Below are 25,203 nucleotides of genomic sequence, written 5' to 3'. Positions count from 1 at the left end.
ATTTAAATATATTTTACATGCAACTATAATGCCACTTTAATACAATTTAATAAAATTTTGTATGTATATTGTATGTCTTCTTCTTGTTCTTCTTCTTCTTCTTCCCCAATTATTTGCAACAACACCAAATCCAAACAAATAATATTTTTTGAAAATATGAATTCGAATTCAAAACTTTGAAGCTTTTTAATGGCTGTCAATGATAGAGAGCAAAACACCTTCAAAATTTATTGATTGACAATCTCAATTTGAACACCAATTGTGCAACATGAAAGAAAATTGCAAAGTTAAAACTCATAGTAAAACGATTGGAATCCATTGATGGATTCTATTAAAACTCTGCACAACATGAAAGAATAAATAGCAGAGAACATTGAAGGAAGAAAAATTGGGAAAAACAGAGAGAGAGAGAGAGAGAGAGAGAGAGAGAGAGAGAGAGAGAGAGAGAGAGATATGGGAAATAACTGATATTCCCTATTCAATTCATAATATAAAGGGATACTCATTAATACTAATTTGTATATAATTGATAAATTTTATATCAACTTGTAATTAAGTTAAAACCTAAACAGTGAGAATAAATAAGTTTCTAATATAGTACATACATCTAGGTAAAAATCTCTTCAGGCTGTTTGTGACCCAAAGACAGTGGACTTGGGCCTGACAATAAAGTCGGATCGTCGACACAGCAGAGCAGAAGCCCAATATTTATCGGGCCGAGCTATCGCATTAGCCTTTGCCCAACTTCCCCGAAACCATGCTATATACTTTCTAGGGTTTTAACGTACTCATTCTCTGATACGGCAGCAGTAGCAGACCGCAGACAGCAGCACAGACTCTTCTCCGCCGAAGGTGAACAACTCTCTCCTTATTCTCTCTATCTCTTCATCTGTATATACAAACACAAAAATCATACGAAAAGCATTGCTTTAACTATTAGATTTAGTACAGCAGGTGAAGAATCGGAGCAGAGAAGAAACTATGGACGCAGGTGTAGTAGCCGCCCCCATAGATGCAAGCGCAGAGAATAAGGTTCACAACGATGTTATGCTTTTCAATTACTGGACCTACGACGATGTTCAGGTACCTTCCATTTCTCTTAATTCCTTTTAAATAACTCATTTTTTCATAATGACATATTTATTGCTGCTAAGAACTCCTTCCTTTTCCTAGAAGAATCAAGCTGAATGTACTTCCTTTAAATTATACTATGTTGCTCCATTTAGCACTAGAAGTTCTCTACATAATTTCTGCTGGTATATAGACATCTCTACAAGGCTGAGATTTTTCTAGCAAAAATTGGTATCCCTTACCTATGTAGATCCTTACCTATGGTTCACAAAGGTGCTTATTATGTTATTAATTGCACACGTGGCATAATAAGGTGGGCTATGTCAGGGGTTGATTGTAAAGAATTGTGATGGCCTGTGGAGGCATTCCTATTTGTTTTATATTGTGATTGTGGGTTGCTTACATATATGAGCGTTACCGCTTAGAAGTTGTGAGGAAACATTCATATGTGCGGTCCGTTCCCCTTTTTATGTTTTCTAATTAGTAGAATTCTTGTTAAAAACACTTGCACAAGCATACACGTAGCCGAACACTCCTAATAGAGATGAATTCCTCCTGATTTTTGCTAAGGGTGGAGGTACGCCCTCGTTATCCACTATATTTGGGATAGTGGCCCAAGTTAGCCAGTTAGTTGTCAGCATGACCATGAGATTGATGCCAATTGTTAGATTTTCAGATACCGGGTCTTCGCGAGTTGTGGTTTGTCCGAGACTTGGTGAAATTGTGGAAAGAGTTGAGTAAGACCTTTGTGAACATCATTGTAGGATATGAGTTATTGACTTGTTTTCCCCCTTGCTGTGTTGTGACCTTAGGATTTGGATTTGTGATTCTGCCATCATTTCGTATCATCATTTATTATATTCTCGTTGTTACTTGTTGTATTTTTCCTTATTGTGAATTGTAGCATTTTTGGTCATTCATGCAGTCTTTACATAATTATATGTCGTTTCCATTATTCCTATGATTATACTGTTTATTGACCGGTAGGTGCCTCGACTGTTCCTCGTCACTACTCCACTGAGGTTAGTCTTGATACTTACTGGGCACCGCCGTGGTGTGCTCATGCTACTTTTCTGCACATTTTTGTTGTGCAGATACAGGTACTTTCGCTCAGTTCTGTCCGCCTTGGAAGGAGGCGAACCGGTAGAGACTTCAAGGTATATCTGCTACGTCCACAGATCGAGGAGTCCCTTTCCAGCTTTCTGTAATAAGTATAGCTTTTCCAGTATTTCTCATTTGTATAGATATTCCTGAGTCAGAGCCCCTTATGTATCCTCTTAGCTTGTGATTTGTGAGTTTCCGGGTTTTGGGAATGTTGTTAGCTTCGAGAATTGTTGTGGTATTTGCCGAGCGGCACCTTAAACACCGTTTTATTTTTCTAGTTCAGTTTTATTTACTTTCTTCCGCAATTATGGTTTATCTTCCGCATTGTTAGGCTTACCTAGTCGTAGGGACTAGGTGCCGTCACGACATGTTCACGGAGGGCGAACTGGGGTCGTGACAAGTTGGTATCAGAGCTCTAGGTTCATAGGAGTCACAGATCACAAGCCGGTTTATTAGAGTCTCGTGGATCGGTGCGGAGACGTCTGTACTTATCTGCGAGAGGCTATGTAACCGTTAGGAAAATTCCACTTTGTTTGATTTCCCTGTCGTGCGAGATTTTTGACATCCACAATCCTAAACCTCTGTCTTCTACTCTCTCACAGATGGTGAGGACACGTACTACCCGAGGTGATCAGGCACCCGCGCCCCCTGCTGCAGCCGTCGGAGGTCGGGGCCGGGGTAGAGTTCGAGGACGCGCACGTGGTGCAGCGAGAGCACCTGCGCGAGCTGCTGTCGAGGTACCACCAGCAGATCCAGCCGGAGTCCAGGCACCTGACACGCCTACTGCCACTACTACTCCAGCCCTTCAGGAGACTTTGGCACAGTTCATGAGTATGTACACCACTTTGGCTCAGGCAGGATGCTTCCCCTTGCTGCAGCCACATCCCAGGCCGGGGGAGGAGCACAGACTCCCGCCGTCCGCACTCCTGAGCAGCGAGCACAGGTTGAGCAGGTCCCAGAGATTATTCCTGCGCCGCCTGCGACACCAGTTCAGCCCGAGGGCATGGCAGCGACTTCCGAGCAGGAGCAGATGAGACTAGAGAGGTTCAAGAAGTATGATCCTCCGGTGTTCAGTGGATTAGCATCAGACGATGCCTTGGGGTTTCTTGATGAGTGTTACCGTATTCTCCGTACTATGGGTATCTCTGGATCGAGCGGGGTTTCTTTCACTACTTTTCAGCTTCGAGGAGCCGCCTATGATTGGTGGCGCACCTATGAGTTAGACAGCCCAGACGAGGCAGCTTCACTGACTTGGACCCAGTTTTCAGATATGTTTCTGAGAGAGTTTGTTCCTCAGAGCCTCAGGGATGCATGGCGCGCGGAGTTTGAGCATTTGCGTCAGGGTGCTATGACCGTCTCGGAGTATGCTGTCCGTTACACCAGTTTGGCTAGACATGCCTCAACCTTGGTTTCTACTGTTCGCGAGAAGGTTTGCCGGTTCATTTAGGGGCTTATTCCTAGCATCAGGTCCAGCATGGCCCATGAGTTGGAGATGGATATTCCGTATCAGTAGGTGGTGAACATTGCTAGGAGGATAGAGGGTATCCATGCTAGAGAGAGAGAGGGCAGGCAGGGTCATGAGAGAGAGAGCAGACGAGATCAGGAGAGCGAGTTTGAGGAGGCGAGGAGTCCTCGTAGACCGAGGAGATATACTGGTCCTTATTTTGGAGGCAGGGTGCGTCATGGTAGAGGTTTTGCAGGTCAGCCAGTTCAGTTCGCGTTTCAGGCTTTGCATGGTGACTCAGGTGTTCATGGGTCTCGGAGTACCCGTATCGCACAGTTCCCACTGCCTCGTCAGCAGAGAGGGTGCTTTGAGTGTGGAGATTCTAGCCACATGGTGAGAGATTGTCCCAGACTTCGGACCGATGTGTCACATCGAGGTATTCAGGCCGGTAGAGAGCGCCCAAGAGGGGGAGGCCCAGCTCGTTGATGGGTTTCATATAGTAGGTTTGAGGCCGGTGCGCCAGCTAATGTCACTCAGGTACGAATTCAGTTTGTTATAGAGGGGCACTATCTGTAGTTCTTCACAGTTCTGCTTATTGGAGCGAGTCTCCTTGTTTGTTGTTCCATTTATGGGAGCGTTTCATGATTTGTACTCTGTTACGTGATTATTCTGTTGGGAGGTTCTATGAGTGATAGCCGTGTCTATCGTCCGTTTCTAGCTGTTGTTGAGAGTTATGAGGCTAGCAGTAAATTCATGTTGTCTGTTCCGGTAGGTTTGATGTGGTCTCTAAGTATTCTTGGTTACGAGCTGTGATTTCTATGCTCCACTGGTGTGGGAGCCAGCCTGTGTTGTAATTTGTAGATGGAATTGATCTAGTGAGAGTCTCTAGATGGGTCGATGGGTGCCCTACTTGTGATTCAGTAATGAGGGCGGGACCCTCGTGATTTCAGGTGTTTTGATATGTTAAGACCGGGCTGTGTACTGCGGTGAGAGTTATATCAGTATAAGATCCTTGTGAGTCTTTTATATGCTTTCATTCTTTCTTGTTAGATGTTTTTGTCGATTTGTGTTTTAGAAGAATTTGTGCTAGTTTGATTTGCTTGTTAGTTCCCTTATGTGTTTCCTTTCTCATATTCAGTCATTTCCATTCTATGCTTCTTGAGTTTTAGCTTGTGGGGTGTGTACCCGTTGGTGTTGGCTGAGATTTGATTATTCGGGTGTTTTTTTATGCGGTTTTCGTGGTTATTGTATCATCGCCAGTGTTGTGGAGGTTTGAAAAGAGTTCCTGTTGAATATGAGGCTTATGGCCGGTTCGGATTTGATCTCAGGCAAGTATTGCTATCAGAAATGTTATTGTGGGCCTATGTGTGATGTGGCATGTTGTGTGGTTGTACCCTGTGTGTGTTGGCTGGTATTGAAGTAGTTGGTTGAGACTGATACCGGATATGAATGTAGGATCGGGTCTTTTAGAAATGGATGGAAGGTAAGAGTTCTGGCTTGTAAGCTTAGTGGTGTTGCTAGGAAGGCTAAATTTCAGTTGAGATGGTGTCGTCATGCTTAAGTGGATTGAGGTGACGTGGGATCACCCGCGGGTGTATGTTGGAAGTGCGCACTCAGTGAATTGAAGACTTCAGGTGTGTTCTCTATGCTCGTTCGAGGACGAACGAATGTTTAAGTGTGGAGGATGTAACGACCCGACCGGTCGCTTTTAAAATTCACGCCCCGATCCCCTATTAACTGCTTCCTCTAAGTTCATTTCTGCTATTTTGGTTTGCTGGGACGTTCGGTGTTGAGTTTCGGAGAGTTTTGGGGCACTTAGTCCCTAAATGAGAGCTTAAGTGTTGAAAAGTGGTCCGTAGTCAGAAATGTGTGAAGACGGTCTCGGAATGGAAATTCGACGGTTCTGTTAGCTCTGTAAGGTGATTTCGGGGTTGGGTGCGTGTTCGGAATGTATTTTGGAGGTTCCTGGCTAATTTAGGCTTGAAATGCCGAAGTTTGAATTTTTGAAGTTTCCGGTCCGATAGTGAGTTTTTGATCCAAGGGCCGGAATGGAATTCCGGAAGTTGCAGTAGCTCTGTCATGCCATTTGGGACGTGTGTGCAAAATTTCAGGTCATTCGGACGTGTTTTGGTTAGGTTTTTGATCGAAAGCGTGTTTGATGAAATTTGAAGTTCTTAGGCTCAAATCCTTGTTGAATTGGTACAAGTTTGAATGGTGTTATAGGATATGTCCGTAGGTTTGGTTGAGGTCCCGGGGGCCTCGGGTGTGTTTCGGATGGGCTACGGGCCATTTCCCCTTGCTTTTGAACTGCTGTTGCTGCTTCTGGTACTCCTTCTTCGCGTTCGCGATATGGCCTTCGCGTTCGCGAAGGCTTATCTTGGCCACCTAGAAAATCCTTCTTCGCGTTCGCGTTTAGAGCCTCGCGTTCGCGAAGCTCTGCCTCTCCCTTCACCTCGCGTACAAATTCACGCGTTCGCAAAGGGCAGTCCTTGGGCCTTCAAATTCTTCTTCTTCGCGTTCGCGGACGTGTTGTCGCGTTCGCGATGAGTAACTGAACACCTTCACTTTTCCTTCTTTGCGAACGCGATTCTTCTTCCGCGTTCGCGATGACCAATTTTCTGGGCAGACATATTAAATTCCAATTTCGAGGGTTTCACCATTGTTATCACATTTTTGACTTCTAGAGCTCGGTTCTTGGCGATTTTTGAAGGGATATTCACCTGTGCGACTTGGGTAGGTGCTTCTCACTCGATTTAGACCAATTTCCATGAATCTCCTCTTAATTTCCTCCTTTAATTTCAGATTTTTAATGAAAAATAGGTAGAACTTCATAGACCGAATTATTGAGTTTTGAGGGGGTGTTTGACCTCCAATTTGGGAGATTTTTATATGGTTAGACTCGTGAGAGGACGAGGGTTCTGAAAACGTAAAAAATTATCCGATTCCGAGACGTTGGCCTGAGGGGCATTTTGGTTATTTTGCCTAATTTCACGCTTTAGCTTTGAATTAAATAGTATAATCAGTTGCTTGAGATGTTATTTACAATGTGTGATTTAATTTAATAGATTTGGGCTATTTGGAGTCGAGTACTCGTGGCAAGAACGTGGTTGCTAGTTGATTTTAGCCGGTTCGAGGTAAGTATCTTGCCTAACCTTGTGTGGGGGACTTCCCCTTAGGATTTGAGTCTTCCTTGTTGATTGTATTCCTTGTACGCGAGGTGACGAGTGCGTGCTCGGATCTATTTTTGGAAAATTGCCCCTTTTAGGCTCTTAGATCCTTGTAATCACCGAATATGAAGTTGTTCTTGTTATGATTGAGTTTCCTGTTATTAGTTTCACCTCTACATGACTTACTTGGAATTTATCTGCCCTTTTTGGTTATTCTTGTTGCCTAATTGACTTTTACTTGTTTAACTGTAGACAATTACCCTTCTGTAGTCACATTAGCATTCCTAACTGCTTGTCTTTATCTGGAAAGCATTATTCTACCTCTCGCGTGATTAATTGGTCTTAATTGGAAAGAAGTTAGATATCCCATGTTTAGTTGAAATTTCCTTAATTGTAATTATTTGATTCATGTTAACTTCCTTGTTGTTGAACTTAGTATTATGGAATCGTTGTTTCATATTATTTCTCCCTTGTTGAGTTGTTCTTATTGCGCTTAGTATTTCTCTGTTACGGTTATTCCTTGTGAGTTAGTTGTACCGTCTTTTGGTGAACGGAAATGCTTGAGTTGATCCTCTTGCTTTGTTCCTGCATATATTGTCATTTGTTGTGTTGCATTGATATCGTGATGCACGAGGTTTCTGCCGTGCGATTGTTGATATTGTGATGCACGAGGTTTCTGCCGTGCGGTTGTGATTATTGTGATGCACGAGGTTTCTGCCGTGCGCGGTTGTTGATATTGTGATGCACGAGGTTTCTGCCGTGCGGTTGATTTTGAAGGGTTGCACGAGGTCTTTGCCGTGCTATTGTTGCGATTGATGTTTTGCACATGCGGCGTAATAAGGCGGGATATGTTATATGCTTACATGTGGGTTGCGCATGTGGCGGAATAAGGAGGGAACATTGTGATGCACGTGTGGCGAAATAAGGCGGTGCCTATTATATTATTATTTGCACACGTGGCGAAATAAGGTGGGCTATGTCAGGGATGATTGTAAAGAATTGTGACGGCCTGTGGAGGCATTCCTATTTGTTTAATAATGTGACTGTGGGTTGCTTACCTGTATGAGCGTTACCGCTTGGAAGTTGTGAGGAAACATTCGTACGTGCGGTCCGTTCCCCTTTTTATGTTTTTTAATTGGTAGAATTCTTGTTAAAAATACTTGCACAAGCATACACGTAGCCGAACACTCCTAATAGAGATGAATTCCTCCTGATTTTTGCTAAGGGTGGAGGTACGCCCTCGTTATCCACTATATTTGGGAGAGTGGCCCTAGTTAGCCAGTTAGTTGTCAGCATGACCATGAGATTGATGGGGCACAGGATGCCAATTGTTAGATTTTCAGATACCGGGTCTTCGCGAGTTGTGGTTTGTCCGAGACTTGGTGAAATTGTGGAAAGAGTTGAGTAAGACCTTTGTGAACATCATTGTAGGATATGAGTTATTGACTTGTTTTCCCCCTTGCTGTGTTGTGACCTTAGGATTTGGATTTGTGATTCTGCCGTCATTTCGTATCATCATTTATTATATTCTCGTTGTTACTTGTTGTATTTTTCCTTATTGTGAATTGTAGCATTTTTGGTCATTCATGCAGTCTTTACATAATTATACGTCGTTTCCATTATTCCTATGATTATACTGTTTATTGACCGGTAGGTGCCTCGACTGTTCCTCGTCACTACTCCACCGAGGTTAGTCTTGATACTTACTGGGCACCGCCGTGGTGTGCTCATGCTACTCTTCTGCACATTTTTGTTGTGCAGATACAGGTACTTCCGCTCAGTTCTGTCAGCCTTGGAAGGAGGCGAACTGGTAGAGACTTCAAGGTATATCTGCTACGTCCGCAGACCGAGGAGTCCCTTTCCAGCTTTCTGTAATAAGTATAGCTTTTCCAGTATTTCTCATTTGTATAGATATTCCTGAGTCAGAGCCCCTTATGTATCCTCTTAGCTTGTGATTTGTGAGTTTCCGGATTTTGGGAATGTTGTTAGCTTCGAGAATTGTTGTGGTATGTGCCGAGCGACACCTTAAACACCATTTTATTTTTCTAGTTCAGTTTTATTTACTTTCTTCCGCAATTATGGTTTATCTTTCGCATTGTTAGGCTTACCTAGTCGTAGGGACTAGGTGCCGTCACGACATGTTCACGAAGGGCGAACTGGGATCGTGACAGGAAGTGGGGAACATTCTGTTAGAATTATATGTTTAAAAGTTAACAGACACTGGAGAGAAATAGAAAATGAAGAGTGTTAACTAATACCTAGGTGATTGTTACTTCTGTTTCTTCCATTTTTAGTTGAGTATTATTCTAAAGTTCCTCTATTAGCAAGCCTGAAACTTATCTTGAATACAATTAAAAGTTTTCTCTATAACTATGATCTCACTTTTTGGTGAAGATCAATGACATCTCTGTTGAGGATTACATCACAGCAACTACTTCCAAGCATCCAGTTTATATGCCACACACAGCTGGTAGATACCAGGCTAAGCATTTCAGGAAGGCCCAGTGCCCAATTGTTGAGAGGCTCACCAACTCTCTTATGATGCATGGACGGAACAACGGAAAGAAGCTAATGGTTGTCCGCATCATCAAGCTAATGGAGATCATTCATTTGTTGACTGACCAGAACCCAATTCAAGTCATTGTTGATGCTGTCATCAACAGGTGTGCACTGATGATGGGCACTTAATTGATCCACATGTTCTTGAATCTTTATTTTTGGGGTAGCGATGGGCCCATCTTGGCATCAAATGTTGTTTCGGTTTTTGCAAATATTGGTTTGGCCATCTATATTTGCAAATACTGAACGTTGAGTATCCAAAATGCTGGTGGATCATTTGAAATACTAGTTTGACACTTTGACTAGTATCTCATATAAAATAATGATTTCTGTGCACATATTTTCAACTTGCTTCAACATTTTTTTCTAAGTGAAGTTCATGCCTACCCCATATCTGTCTCATTTATAACTTTGTCTTCTCCATTTGATGATCTAGTGGGCCAAGGGAAGATGCAACTCGTATTGGTTCAGCTGGTGTTGTAAGGCGTCAGGCTGTTGATATTTCTCCACTTCGCCGTGTTAACCAGGCAATTTATTTGCTGACAACTGGTGCACGTGAGAGTGCTTTCAGGAACATCAAGACCATAGCTGAGTGTCTTGCGGATGAACTCTCAATGCTGCCAAGGGTTCTTCAAACAGGTAAAAGGCTTGAGATTTTGAGTGTTCACTGATCTTAGAAAATTATAGATATATTTCGAACTTACTGCTTCATTATAAAATAGTATACTTTATTGGTGCACCTTTGTTTTTCCAAATCACTTTCTTTGGATGTTTGCAACTTATTTGCTTACTACTGTGGATTATGTTTGTTTCTGCAGCTATGCGATTAAAAAGAAGGATGAGATTGAGAGGGTTGCCAAGGCCAACCATTGAAGAGGTCGATATTGGAGTTTACAAGACAGTTTTGGGTTATATGTCGTTTTCTCATTTCTTTTTTCATGTAGTATTTTAGCCTGTCATGGAAATGAAAGGATCCAATTGTCAGCATCTGCTATTCCTTGTTGATTTAATTTCTTGGAGTATTTTACGTGTTTAAGCTTGATATGCTTGGAATTGGTATAGATGTTAAAATTTGAAGTTCATTTTCTCGGATTCTCAGTATTTTTGTTAAATCTTAATTTGCTTGGAATTGTTATTATAGATGTTAAAACATGAAGTTCCTTTGGTGATTTTTTGTGTGCCTTAGTGCTATTGTGGTCCCTGAATGTGGTCGATGCTTTCAGATATGTAACATGATGTCAAGATAATTCCTTAGGAATGTCAAAATTATTGAGCTGAATGAAGCTCGCTTATGCAGACGTGGTTTATTAGTTTTTAATCAATTAGTCAATTCTTGATTCTAAACTTATCAAGATTTTTCATTTAAGTTCATCTCAGACTGAAAACATAAGCCTGATTTGATAAACTGCTCCGATGAGTTCGATGAGAGTTCGTGTTCTTCACAACATGAATGGGGCTTTGATTTTTCTGAAGAATTGTTAGATTTTGGGTGAGAGTACAGCTGAAATGGGATTCACAAAATTTGAGAGAATAAAAGTAGAAATGCAGATATCTTACTTTATGTTGTGAATGGTGTTCAAGAATACATGGAGATTGTATATGATCCTGCTGAATCTCTTTGGGATCTTTCCCTTTGTGCTCTTTGTTATGCTAAAATTTACCAACAGATTATGTTACCATAACTTCTTGCTTTCTGTCAATTAAGTTGTATATTTCCTTTATCTGCTTTCCTTGAGAATTAGGAGAGATGAAAGGCAGTTTAGAATTGATTGCAAAATAATAGAGAAAATTTTAGTGGAAAAGTCAGGAGATATCCTTCTGTGTTTTATTGGAATTAGTAAGAAGGCGTTCGGACATAAAAAATATAATTTTTGAAGAAAAAAAAGTAGTATTTGGAGTTAAGTTGAAAATGGTATTTGGAATTTGAAATTATGTTTGGACATGCATTTCACTTGAAAAAATATTTGCAATTTTATGAGTGAAGAAAAAGGGTTTTCTGAAAAATATGAAACAATGGTCAAAACCACCTTTTGATTATTGAAAAACTTATTTTTGAAATATCTCCAAAACTTACAAAATTTTATGGACAAACGTATTTTAAAAAAAAAATCGAAAAAAGGGAAAATGATCGAAGCCCTTTTAGTTGAACGAAGTTGATAGGAATTAGGAAGAATCATTAAAGTTGGTAATTTATAGAAATTGGGCCATTCGTTTATCTTCTTCCCAATAAAAAGGTTGTTCTTGTTAAGATTTTAGTTAGGATTCATGGAAATGCAAAAAGGACAAAAAGTTGGGGCACAATGTAGAAGCTACTCTATTTATCAGAGCCAGGTTTCGGGTTACGGGCCCACCACGCTTCCGCTGCGCCACTCTGATTTGTTGATTCCCCTATGCTTGAAAATTAATTTATATTATCATCACCTTGAGTGTAGTTCGTTAACAAAACCAAAAAATGCAACTACCTTTTTTTAGTTTTTTTGGCCAAGTAAGCTACACTCTTATTTGATCTGTCTTATTAGTCCAAATACACATTGTGTCCTTAATTTAGGGACTCCAACTAGACAACATTCAATAGTAACTATGAGCACTCCAATCTGATTTACTGTAGAATCGACTAATAATTTTAACTTTTTCACCTAGCAATAACTTTGCAGTTAGCAGCATTCCTCGTTACAATAGCAGTGGCGGAGTTGCCATAATATCTAAAATGCTAGACTATACTCTCAGTTACAATAGCAGCTAATGACCCTCAAATATCAAATGAGTACGAAAACACATCAAATGGTTTTATTTTTCAGTAAGTGCTCAGGTTTAATTTCAGATCACTTCTTTTCTAATTTGTTTTAAGAAAATTATTTTTTGTCTTAGAAATAGAAACAATTATTTTTATTCTCAAAAGAAGCAAAAAAATAATTATTTTATTATTTGCACAAAAAGAATCTATACATGCCTCAAATATATATTACAAAATAAGCGGCATGATATTTCTAAAGTTACGAGTATTAAGGGTGGGCATCGGTCGGTTCGGTTCGATTATGAATATTATCGGTTTAGCATATCGGTTTACAAATTTGATAAACCGATAAGATATCAGTTATCAGGTATCAGTTAATCGGTTATCGATCATTATCGGTTGGTTGTTGGTTTACCCGATAAGATAACTCAATTTAGAGTTAAGCAAAAAAGAGAAGAAGAATTCACATATATAGCCCATTTGGATTGGCTTGTTTTAAGTGCTTTTAAGCCATTTTGTAGTGTTTGGGTAAAGTAAAAAAGTGCTTTTAAGCACTTATTTTTAAGCTAAAATGACAAAAACAAGCCAAAAGCCAAAAGCTAGAATTTCTAACTTATGGCTTAAAAGCTGTTTTGGCTTAAAAGTCACTTAAAACAAGCCCATCCAAACGGGCTCATAGTATACTACCCATTTCTGCGTTCTGTCCAATGGCCACAACTGGAATAGTACTAATTCTTCAATAACAGTTGTCCAAATACATTAATAATAATATAAAGTAGTAGCAATTTCACCTTAAAATTAACAAGTCAAAACATATAATACTAACATTTCAAATTCAAGTTAACAAAACAACATCTACTCAATCCTTATAGGCTTCACCAAAAAATTATTGGATAAATACTTATCAAACTGTAGCAATTCCCACAAAATTTTCCAAGGCATTAGCTGCCTCCTCTGATGTGATAACAACAATAGTTGATTTAGAATTTTTATTTCACACAATACCTGCACTTCCACAAGCGTTGAAGCCCTCAAACAGTCCAAGATAAACTAGATGTTGTTTGTCAAATGCCTAATTTGAAAAAAGAAACCATAGAGCAATCTCTATATGAAGATGAATTTTGTTATAGAAATTAAAAGTCTAATGTATAAGACTAAAGACTTATGCTAGGAGTAACTAGTAAGGTCCATGAAGAATGAAGATGAAGCAACTGCGGCTGAGAAAGAATAGGAGAGAATGAACTGAAGCCCTAGCATATGTATATACGTAAGGGTAAAGTCATAATTTTATTAATTCTTGTTGGGTTATTGTCACGACCCCAGTTCACCCTCCATGAACATGTCGTGATGGCACCTAGTTCCTACAACTAGGTAAGTCTAACAGTGCGGAAATTCATATAACTTGCGGAAACATTTAATTAAATTAAGCAAAACTAGAAGAAAACGGTATATAAGTGCCACCCGGCGTATACAACTCAAAAATAAATCGCGGAAGCCTAAAATCTCAACCCAAAACCCGGAAACTCACGGGAACCACAGGCTATCAGAAACATAGTACGCTGCTCTAACTCCAGAATATCTAAACAACTGAGAGAAAAGGAATAAACTAAGTACTAAAGCTGGAATAGAATAGAGACTCCTGGTCTGCGGACGCGACAGATATACCTCGAAGTCTCCGTGTATCTCCTCGCCTCAAGGATAGTGCGCCTGAGTGGAGGTACCTGGATCTGCACATGAAAAACATGTGCAGGAAGGGCATGAGTACACCACAGCGGTACTCAGTAAGTGCCAAGCCTAACCTCGGTTGGGTAGTGACGAGAAAAGGTCAGGGCCCTACTGAGGTAAAACACAATATATAATAGGTTAAGGGAAACAGTATAGATAAAGTCTACATCAAGAATCTAAACAGGATAAATAAGGGAAACAGTAATAGGAAGCAGAAACAAAACAATATAAGGAATACTGCTCACAACAAGAAGTAATAGCCGAGGATCTCTTGGTATCCCGAGGATCTCTTGGTATCCTCATCATATACACTAGGGATCTCTTGGTATCCCGAGGATCTCTTGGTATCCTCATCATTACGAGGGATCTCTTAGTATCCCGAGGATCTCTTGGTATCCTCATCATTCACACGAGGGATCTCTTAGTATCCCGAGGATCTCTTGGTATCCTCAAATCTTACATTTACATGTGCCGGGGATCTCTTGGTATCCCGCACCTCAATCCAGAACATAACAAGTACAGGGGGATCTCCCGGAATGCCGTCCCGTAGTCCCAATTTAAAACACACAATAACAGCCCAACACATTAGGATAAATGCTAAACTCAGAACAAGTAATAGAAATCCTAGCCTAACATGCTCCACGGAATATAACAAGACAGTTTAAGCACTTAAGCAAGTAAGTCAACTAAACATGCTTCTCTAAACTAGCATAGGACAAACTTACAATTCAAAATAAACAGGTAAGCAAGAAAAAAAAACTCAATTTAAATACTTCAAGTAAAAACGGATTTCCAACAATTAGCTCAAGTACGCGCTCGTCACCTCACGTACGAGGCTTTCAAATATCAAATATCATGTCCTAAGGGGAAGAGGTCCCCCACACAAGGTTAGACAAGCCACTTACCTCAAACCGGCTCAAAATCAACTAGAAATCACGCCTTTGCCAGGAGTATCCGACTTCAAATGGCCTAAATCTATTCAATTCAATTACACATTGTAAACAATATCGAAAACAACTGGTTTTGCTATTTAATTCAAAGCTACGGCGTGAAATTAGGTAAAATGACCAAAATGCCCTTCAGGCCAACATCTCGGAATCGAATAATTTTCACATTTCCAGAACCCTCGTACTCTCACGAGTCTAACCATATAAAAATCTCCCAAATCGGAGGTCAAACACCCACTCAAAAACCCAATAGTTTAGTGTTAAAGTTTCACCCAATTTTCCAATTTTTGATCCCAAATTCGAATTTTAATGATGAATTTAACTACAAAATGATGACATATAACTAGAAGTGATTAAAGAAACATTACCCAATAGTCTTCTCTTCAAAACCCTCTGAAAATCGCCCTTCCCCGAGCTCAATTTGATTTTTCTAACTTATGAAATCTAACCCTCGGAATTTCTATATCTGCACAGGCATTTCCGCTTCTGCGGACAAGGGACCGCATCTGCGGTCCCGTTGATGCAGAACAAATGCCGCTTCTGTGGCTATTAACTAAAATCCAGGTGTTCCGCTTCTGCGGTCTTAAACCGCACCTACGGTGGCCGCTTCTGCGAAATACTTACCGCTTCTGCGGTTTCTCACAAATGACCCAGGGCCGCATCTGCGATAGAAGTCTCACAGGTTCGTAACCGCATCTGCGGTTAATCTTCCGCACCTGCGGAAAGCTGAGGGAGCCCTAATTCCGCTCCTGCGATGGGATGGTCGCTTATGCGGCTCCGCTTCTGCGGTTCCCAAGCTGCAGAAGCGAAAATACCAGAAGAGAAGAATCAGCTGCTGCAACACTTCAAAATTTTCTCCGTTAACCACCCGAAATCATCCCGAGGCCCCCGGGACCTCAACCAAATATGCACACAACCTCAAAAATATCCTACGGACTTATCCGTGCGATCAAATCGCCAAAATAACATCATAAACGTCGAATCAAGCCTCAAAACTCATGATTTCTTCCAATTTCTTCATAGAATATCAAATTTCCATTTTAAGTCCGAAACACGTCAAACGACGTCCGTTTTCAACCAAACTTTACAGAAAGCGCTTAAACCATATATAAGACTTGTACCGGGCGCCGGGACCAAAATACGGGCCCGATACCATAGTCTTTTAATCAAATTTCATTTCCAATTTCCTTAGTTATTTCCAGAAAATAATTTCACACAAAAATTCATTTCTCGGACTTGGGACCTCGGAATTCGATTCCCGGCATACGCCTAAGTCCCATATTTTCCTACGGACCCTCCGGGACCGTCAAATCACGGGTCCGGGTCCGTTTACCCAAAATGTTGACCGAAGTCAAATTTATTCAATTTAATATCAAAATTTAGCATTTTTCTCACAGAATTCATATTTAAGCTTTCCGGCTACGCGCCCGGACTGCGCACGCAAATCGAGGCAACCCTAGATGAGGTTTTCAAGGCCTCGGAAGTACAGAATGGGAAAGAAACAAGTGATGACCCCCTTTGGGTCGTCACATCCTCCACCACTAAAACAACCGTTCGTCCTCGAACGGACAAAAGAAAGAAGTACCTGAGTCGGGAAAAAGATGAAGATAACGGCTCCGTATATCAGACTCGGAATCCCAAACGGACATCGGTATCACTGAAATGCACTTCAACCAAAACTTATGAAATTTCTTCCAACTTTAAGCTTCCGAAATGAGAATTCTCTCCCCAAATCAACTCTAAACTTCCCGAAACTTAATTCCGACCACGCGTACAAGTCAAAATACCTGAAATGAAGTTGTTCATGGCCTCAGACTGCTGAACAATGCGCTAGAGCTCAAAACGACCGGTCGGGTCGTTACATCCTCTCCCACTTAAACGTACGTTCGTCCTCGAACGTGCTGAGAACTACACTGAAGTAGTCTGGACTCACTGTTTATCTTCTCATGCACCTTCCCGTGCTACTACCACTCAGTTGAGCACATCAGCTCGATCAATTCTGAAGATATTCCTTTTTATTCAAGCAAATAAGCCTTAGAGCCCGATTCCAACATCCGGAATTCTATGCCCGACCTGTTTCCAACATAAGATCACCATATCAGTCGCTACACGCTGTACCCAAACATGGCTGCATAACTTTGTTGAATTCACACCTCGTATCACGTTACTCACCGGACCACAATAACATTTTCTGATCGACTTAGCCAAAATCCTACGAATCTGGTGCTCTCATTGCACCCCAAGACATACACAGCTCTTACTCTAACACTTACAATGCCGTCACGACGGAAGAGATGTGCAGAAATTCATAATCGACTGTCGAGTCAACCAATCATTGAGTCTATACTTCTGACAAGGACCATTATCTCATTCTGAACCAAATAATGATATTTGCTCCTTAATATATTTCACGTAATCGGATTGCACTGATCCTGAATCCAACAATCTCGTCTCACCTAGTACGAACTGCTCAGGCAATAAGCCACCCCGACATGACCAAAAGTCTCATATGATGCCACAATGTGCCAATAGGCTACCAATTAGAATGCGATACAAAAAGGAAAAAGAACTCTGAAAAGAAATTTCAATTACCCCACTCGCGAATCATACATGCGACACGGGCGCACAGCTAATATGAGCTTCCTCCAGAAAATAGGAAACAGAACACAATAAACAGATATGGGAAGCTGTACTGGACATCACACTGTTGCGGCGTGCAACCCAATCCGAGCAATCATAACCATGGCGGCGTGCCACCCGATCCACACAACATAACTATGGCGGCGTGCCACCCGATCCAAATAACATACCCATGGCGGCATGCCACCCGATCCATACGTGGAACTCACATAAGGAGATGAACATCGAGCTAAATTGCTCATTACAACAAAATACTGAATATCAATCATAAACACGCTAAGTGTATAATACCATTCCCTGGGGAGACATGTAACGCTATAAATCCACAAACTCGAGCACAACTGAAGTGCGATATATGATCTGAAATCTCAAGAGCCATCCTGCTCATATAGCCTCATCTCTATGCGGAACCTCAACACATAAGAAATTCACCAAGCCGTCTCACAACTCACACGACGCAATACATCATTACAAGAAATAGCTGACAGCGAAATACCACCCCGACTCCCATCCAAAAGGAGCGTATTGCTGAGATGAACACATCTGGCCTGATATAAGCCCTTGTTCACATTTAAATCAATCCACTGACCTCAAGCCGATTTCTAATTGCACCAACTAGGCTAATAACCCTTCAAAGGTCCATAACTTCCCTTTTTCATAACACACAAGAACAATCATCACTCAGGAGTAAATCCTCCGCAGTCTACAACTCAATAAACTGAGTGCCCTCCAGGCATATATTCTCAAATCAACGATATCATCACAACCTCCATACTTGGTTTAAGTCTTTAATCAACCCAGTGACTACCTGCCACACTTATACAATCTTCTCATATATCCTACCATAACAAATAACTGGGTCGTACCTCCAAACCACCGACCGCACTAACGCTGAAAAGCGGTCAAGAATCATTAACCAGGATGCAAAGCCCTTTTTACCAAACACCGATCTCAGGTGACGCTGATGACAAAACCAACTTACCTCAAACATCGAAACTCCTTTCTTGCTCATCCGAGCTCGTGACATCTGTTCACACCGAGCTGTTACCTTGATCTTTACTTTTAATTCCATACCACTCACCGCACCTAACATGCCAACATACGATAGAACATGCTTTCATCATAGCTTCGGAACCGCTATTAGGCTAACACTTCATCACATAAAAGCTTTTCACTTAACTCACTTCAGGAGAACCGTTGCAACACTTAGGTGAATTCTCATAACTGTAGAATATGCAAATCTCCAAGTAGTGGCCTAAGCCACCATGGCCATTCCAGGATCCGCCTACACATAACAGGCCATGTCAGAAGATGCTTCTGAACAACATTAATTCGACGACCGACAAGCCTCACACGTACCGCCACAAATCACACGCATAACTTGATCACGCTGAAGGAACTGACCTCTACCACCAATACGCCAACTCAACTATGGTTAACCAATATATCTGCCTTCGATTTACCCCGATTGCCTTAATAATAACAATAACTCCTTTCAACACATAACACACTCCATCCGCACTCACCCCGACTGACCTGGAACCGCGAGACCATGCTGTCTCAAATCCCATGAACCATTTCATACCTTCCTTGTGCGCTCATTCGCACCCTCAACTGACATGCCCATTCTGCTAATCCTTCTACGAGTCCGAAGTCCCTTCTCATCTTTCTCTCAAGTGCTACACCGCAAGTCAAAACATCACAGGACATCCTGGGTCTCCACTCATAAGCATGCTGCAAAAGCTTGATTTTTAGCTGTTCTTATAGGCTCGAAATCATTAGGCACCATGCTTTACCTCTCTTTGAATCCATTAGGACCGTTGCTGAGAGCCACCCGCTCTGACTTGGTCCCGAATATAATCAACTCCATGAATCTTATAACACATGAATATCCTCTCGACGAGGCACCCGGCGGAATCACTCCCCTCGAAACCCGCATCCATACAAGGCATAAGTCCCGAATCCTTCTCCAAGTCTGAACATGAGCCAATAAGGCCAACCATAGCACCCTTTAACAATTCCTTTGCTCAAATTACCACTTATGTTCTTTTCCCGTAGCCGAATAACCCAGAAATATGCTAACAACCTGAAAACCTCGCAAGTGGTTAACCATGCAACCCAATCATAGGCGGTGGGACTCTCCCACTTAGCTTGAAGCCACTATTACACAACTCTGGAGTTCACCAGGATTCTTAATCTCTTATTGACATAATCTTGCGCAACCAACCACCAAAATTCTCGATATCTTACTTTAGAAACCCCCTTTTTATACTCTGAATCATTAATAACATTCGCTCGACCGATCCTTTCGCTATATAACCAATAGAATTCTTCGCACAAGCCTCGCCAACCACGCGACCGCTAACCGACTCGCAGGAATAACCCACCTGTAGAAATCACTCCCCGGCATCTTCCAACGCTACTGCATGGTGTACAATCACCACGACATCAATAATCCATCCTGAGTCCGAGCTCACTCTCCAGTTGCACAAGTCCATTCACCCCTCGTGGACATCGATTAAATGTTCGGCAATATTCTTCCAATCCAAAGTTATGTTGTATCCTTCTTCATTCAAGAAGCTCCTTCCCATTATATCAAATCTCCTGTCGCATAATAGCTCATACTTCTCATTTAATCCGTAGACCCCAATCACCAATCACTAATATTCTCAAATCACTCCAAACTCTCCTTAAGGTACGTGGTCACCCCACTGCAAAGCCCATATGTAACTCCGCCACTCTCCCACTTTGGCGGAACTCATCCCCTTAATCGACTACTCGGCCCTTGGCCTCTTATACTCGGCCTCCTAGAAATTTTAGCCACCGCCTGACACTTCCCACATGTCTTTCCTCATCCTTTGATGCTCAGCCGCTGCCTCAAATAAAATCTATCTTCGTGGCACTTGAACCCACAATTGCTGCTAACTTTACACCCTTCCGAAGGTCATCTTCCTCGAGTAGCACGTGTCCTCACCATTTGTGAGAGAATAGAAGGCAGAAGTTTAGGATTGTGATGTCAAAAATCTCGCACGACAGGGAATCAAATGAAGTGAAATTTTCCTAACGGTTACACAGCCTCTCGTAGATAAGTACAGATATCTCCGTACCGATCCGCGAGACTCTAATAAACCGGCCTGTGTTCCGTGACTCCTATGAACCTAGAGCTCTGATCCAACTTGACACGACCCCAGTTCACCCTCCATGAACATGTCGTGATGGCACCTAGTTCCTACAACTAGGTAAGCCTAACAGTGCGGAAATTCATATAACTTGCGGAAACATTTAATTAAATTAAGCAGAACTAGAAGAAAACGGTATATAAGTGCCACCCGGCGTATACAACTCAAAAATACCTGAAATGAAGCTGTTCATGGCCTCAGACTGCTGAACAATGCGCTAGAGCTCAAAACGACCGGTCGGGTCGTTACAGTTATCGATTAACCCACTAACAAAATTGGCAAACCAAGGCCCAAACCGATAACCCAATAGTGATAAAATATTAAACCGTTACCGAACCGTTAACCCAATAATCAGATACTGATAACCCAATAAATAATTAATGGTTTGATTTATCGGTTTTACCCAATATATGCCCAGCGCTAACGAGTATGGATCTGTTGTTATTCGATCCACATCGTCGTGCTAGTAGTTGTATACCTTCTCTCTTTCTCGAGTAGATTAGTCTTCAGGATTTACGACATATCACTCTTTGAAACGGTTGAGACAACGAGGAAGAGAGATACAAATCATAAGGGCACAAGGCTACTCGAAGTAGGGGAAGAGAGAATGAGATTGACAAGAGAGCCACGGAAAAATGAATTGAAGTTAATTCCCACGAAAATTTGAAACTAACATATAGGGGTGTTCACGGTTCGGTTTGGTCGGTTTTTGATTAAAACCAAAACCAAACCAATTTAATCGGTTTTTAAAATTTTAAAACCAAAACCAAACCAAATTAAATACAAACCATCGGTTTGATTGTTGTTGGTTTGGTTCGGTTTGGTTCGGTTTTTCGGTTCTTAGTAAGCTAATAATAAGTCGATAATATTAAAACAACGCTAGACAACAATCTGAAAATAATTGGCCAAATTTATGCTTTTTATATATTTCTTTGAGAACTGAAAGTTCATTTACATGTTTATATGAAAAGAATGAATAAAAAACAAACTAAAAGTTTGCTTTCTCAAGCTTTAGCCATTGTTGTCTTGCAATTTGAATGTGCTTTCTTTACTCTTGCGGTGATTTTTTTTTAACTCTTCTTTTAGGCAAAAGTATGTGCGGAGGGTTAGAGAATTAGAGTCTATTAATGAAAAGAAAATTGGTCGAATCCTATTGTTTTGGGCTTAGACAATCTTATAAGATATAACAGGATAAACCAAAATTCAAAATAACAATTAAAATTATTAACAAAAAGATATTATATTGTATATAAATAATTATTAAATTTTATATATAATTAATCGGTTTGGTTCGGTTTATTTTTCGATTTTTTAAAATAGAACCAAAACCAAACCAAATATTATCGGTTTTTAAAATTTAAAACCAAAACCAATCCAAATCAAAAAAAATATCGGTTTACTTAATCGGTTTGGTTCGATTTTCGGTTTGGATCGGTTTTCCGTCAAACCGTGAACACCCCTACTAACGTATAACTCCAAATAGTTCTAGAGGCCGATAACGAAGATTTTAAGGACTCGTTTGTCCATAAGAATATTTCTTTTCCGAAAAAAAGTCATTTTTAATATTGTTGGGTCATACATTAGAATTTAAATGTTTGAAGATGAGTTTCAAAGCAACAATAATTTCTGTCACAAAACTGCAATATAGTAAAATGCATATTCAAATACAGTTTTAATTTTTAAATATTTTTCTCAACTTAAGTTCAATTTTTTTTTCCTGATCTGACATTTTTTATGTCCAAACGCCTACTAAATTCCACTAGCGAACTTCTGAAGTCAACAAAATTTTGGCAACTTGAGCCACCAACTTGATAACCGTTTATACAGTAAACAGAAATACAATAATTATATCTCATTAATATAAGTACTTCTATATAGCTTCCATATTGTCAAAAACTAATGTCAAAAGCTAAATTAAAGACAAAAAGAATTATTTAAAATTCATTACAACATTTTAGGCCTTTAACCACATCCGAAAAGTGTTGCCTAACTACAAACAAGGGTGGCTTTTGCCCAAAGGTTATTGTCACGACCCAATTCTAGTTTAGGCCGTGATGGCGCACAACACCGTTGCTAGGCAAGCCAACAGTGAACAATATAGTGTTCCATATTTATTAAGTTTTTCAAACAGCTAACTCTCCTTAAATTTCAAGAATTTACTGAATAATGGATTTTTAAAGCGATCAAACGAAAGCAGCTAAATGAAAACATAACTATGGGAATACAACCCAAAATCATAAGTCTACTAGTGTGTGCCAAGACCTGGTGTCCAGTGGTAGAGCCACCTTACATGAAGGGGTGTCAAATGACACCTCATCGCAGGAAAAATACAATGTGTAGGTAGGTAAAATAAATAGAGAGTTAATACCCTCAAACCTGCCTAAACTATACGATTTTTGTTAGTTTACTACCTAAACTATCGAGTGTCCCTGAAAACCCCCTGAACTATATCCCGCTTCATAATAAAATTCCCCCGTCGCTTATATGGCATATTGTGTGAAATCAGTTGCGCAAGAGCGCGTGAAAGGTGAAAATCAGCATGAAAAGGGGCCTACCTGACAGTTTGAATAACGGCTAATTAGCCCATTTATTTAAAAAACTTATATTTTATCCCATTTTTCTTTATATAACACCATCTTCTCCACCTTTCTTCACCATTTATTCACCTTACTTCACCATTTCTTCACATTTCTTCACGCTTTTTATCTCTCTCTTCATCTTAATCCATTTTAAATTCTCTCTCTGTTTATTGAGTTTATTTTTTATCTTTCTCATTTTATCCATCCTTCATTGTTACCCAAATTAATTTGAAAGAAGAATACCCATTGTAGAAGAGTCATGAGGTTTAATATATTTTGTGGTTGTGGGCAGCCTGCTTCTTTGAGAACATCAACGACAAATGCTAACCCAGGAAGACGTTTTTTTGGATGCAAGTACTATGGGTAATCATCTTTCAAGTCATCATATTTTATGTGATATAATATGGCTAAATTTTTCTTTTATTTATAATGGTTTGGTTAAAATTTTCAGGCTAAGGATCTTGTGGCTTGTGGATTCTTCCAGTGGTATGATCCGGAATTTCCTGGCCAATCAAAGGTGATAATTCTTGGCTTACAGAAGGATAAAATGGAACTTGAGGCTGAATTGAAGAAGAAGAAAAATTTAAGATGTTGCTTATTATTAGTATATGTTTCAATGTGTATTTTTGGTTATTCATATGCTAGGAAGTATTGTGTAATCTGAAACTTGGTTGTTGCTTTTGTTTCAAATGCTAGGAAGTGTAATCTGAAACTTGGTTGTTGCTTTTGTTTCAAATGCTACAAAGTGTACTGTCATTGCTATATGTTTGATCTTTTCACATAATTAAAAATACAAGGAAAGCTAGAAATAACACATTATATTAGAGCTCAAAAGGTCTACAATTGACTAGTTTTACATTACATCCCATAAGGTGCATTTAAGTAAAACAAGTTTTAATAGTTTACATCATAACTTGCACCACAAAAATATTATCCAAAACACAATCATAGTATCGCATACAACAGTTCCCAATAGAGTAGTGTTGAAGCTCAAACACCTCCAGTTTTTTCATTAGCTTTTGGTGATTTTGTCCTTAAATACTGTAGTAAAGCACTTCTATGTTGAAGTTGTCTAGTTGTGATTGCTTGTTTTCCTTTTCATTTCAAGCCTTTACTTGGTTTATAACCAAGATCACCAGTCACTACAGCTGAACTTTCAACCGCTCCATTGTTCCTTCCACTGTCGATTACCCTACTAACAGGCCTCCCTTGCTGAAAATTAGGTTTAAAAAAAACAGATATCAAACAATAGAGTTTAACTTGTAACCTCAAAACTAGCAACCAAAATGCTAATTACCTCAACACATGTATAGCCACTTTTGCTGACAAATACTCCATGTCCCACTACTCTTGGCCTCTTAAATGCAGTAAGAGCATCTCTGTTGTTTGCTTGAGATTGTTGCACATCTGAAACCTGAGAATACTGGACATCTGAAACTTGAGATTGTTGCACATTTGAGTTTTGTGAGTTCTGCACCATGTTGCTATTGCTTCTTCCTTTACCACCTTTAGCTTTAGCATTCTTCTTACTAGTAGATGCTTTGGAGTCAGCCTTTGATCTCTTTTTAGAGGTTGATTTTTGTGAGTGGGCCACTCCCTTTGCATAAATAGAAACAATCCCAGTCAGCTAATACCAATCTAATAAGTAATGTTGTTGATACAATCTAATATCAACTAAGAGAAACAACTGATGCAACTATCTGAATTAACTGATACACAACAGTCCCAATTAAAAGTAAGAGTCCCAAACTAATAGCTAACTTAAGCTAACAACTAACTGATACATAACAGTCCCAAACTAACATTCAATACAATGATATAACAGCTTTATAACATTCAACAGAAACTAACAACTAACATTCATAACAGTCCCAAAATAACAGCTAATACAATGCTATAAATTCAGCAGTCCCAAACAGCATTGTAACAGAAAGTAATCCCAAACAGCAGTCCCTAACAGCTGACAGAAACACCAACAGCAAAACAGTAAGTTACTTTGTCTTTGTCTCTTTGCTAAATAAGTTACTCAAATTAATATTCTACACCGAAATTAA

At 40.2% G+C, this 25,203-nt stretch overlaps 1 protein-coding gene across 1 annotated transcript; it reads left to right on the top strand.

Annotated features, from left to right (window-relative positions):
* Positions 1–952: 952 nt before the first annotated feature.
* On the top strand, positions 953–23,813 carry LOC109212928 (40S ribosomal protein S5-like). The gene is made up of 5 exons (XM_019376659.1): positions 953–1,083; positions 9,181–9,449; positions 9,782–9,984; positions 10,164–10,246; positions 23,601–23,813. Exons 1-5 carry the CDS (start codon positions 982–984, stop codon positions 23,811–23,813), a joined length of 870 nt encoding a protein of 289 aa, XP_019232204.1. The 5' UTR covers positions 953–981.
* Positions 23,814–25,203: the final 1,390 nt, after the last annotated feature.

The sequence above is a fragment of the Nicotiana attenuata genome, unplaced genomic scaffold (assembly GCF_001879085.1).
Source record: "Nicotiana attenuata strain UT unplaced genomic scaffold, NIATTr2, whole genome shotgun sequence".
In the NCBI taxonomy this organism is placed as follows: Eukaryota; Viridiplantae; Streptophyta; class Magnoliopsida; order Solanales; family Solanaceae; genus Nicotiana; species Nicotiana attenuata.
Note: the sequence above shows the minus strand (reverse complement) of the source record. Positions and strands in the feature narration are given on the sequence as shown.

Bases quoted from the DNA above. Each gene is read 5' to 3' on its own strand.
- LOC109212928 (XM_019376659.1), top strand. From the start codon at position 982: ATGGACGCAGGTGTAGTAGCCGCCCCCATAGATGCAAGCGCAGAGAAT. The intron at 9,985-10,163 runs GTAAAAGGCTTG...TTGTTTCTGCAG, and splicing joins GCCAAGGGTTCTTCAAACAG to CTATGCGATTAAAAAGAAGG. The intron at 10,247-23,600 runs GTTTTGGGTTAT...TAAAATTTTCAG, and splicing joins ATATTGGAGTTTACAAGACA to GCTAAGGATCTTGTGGCTTG.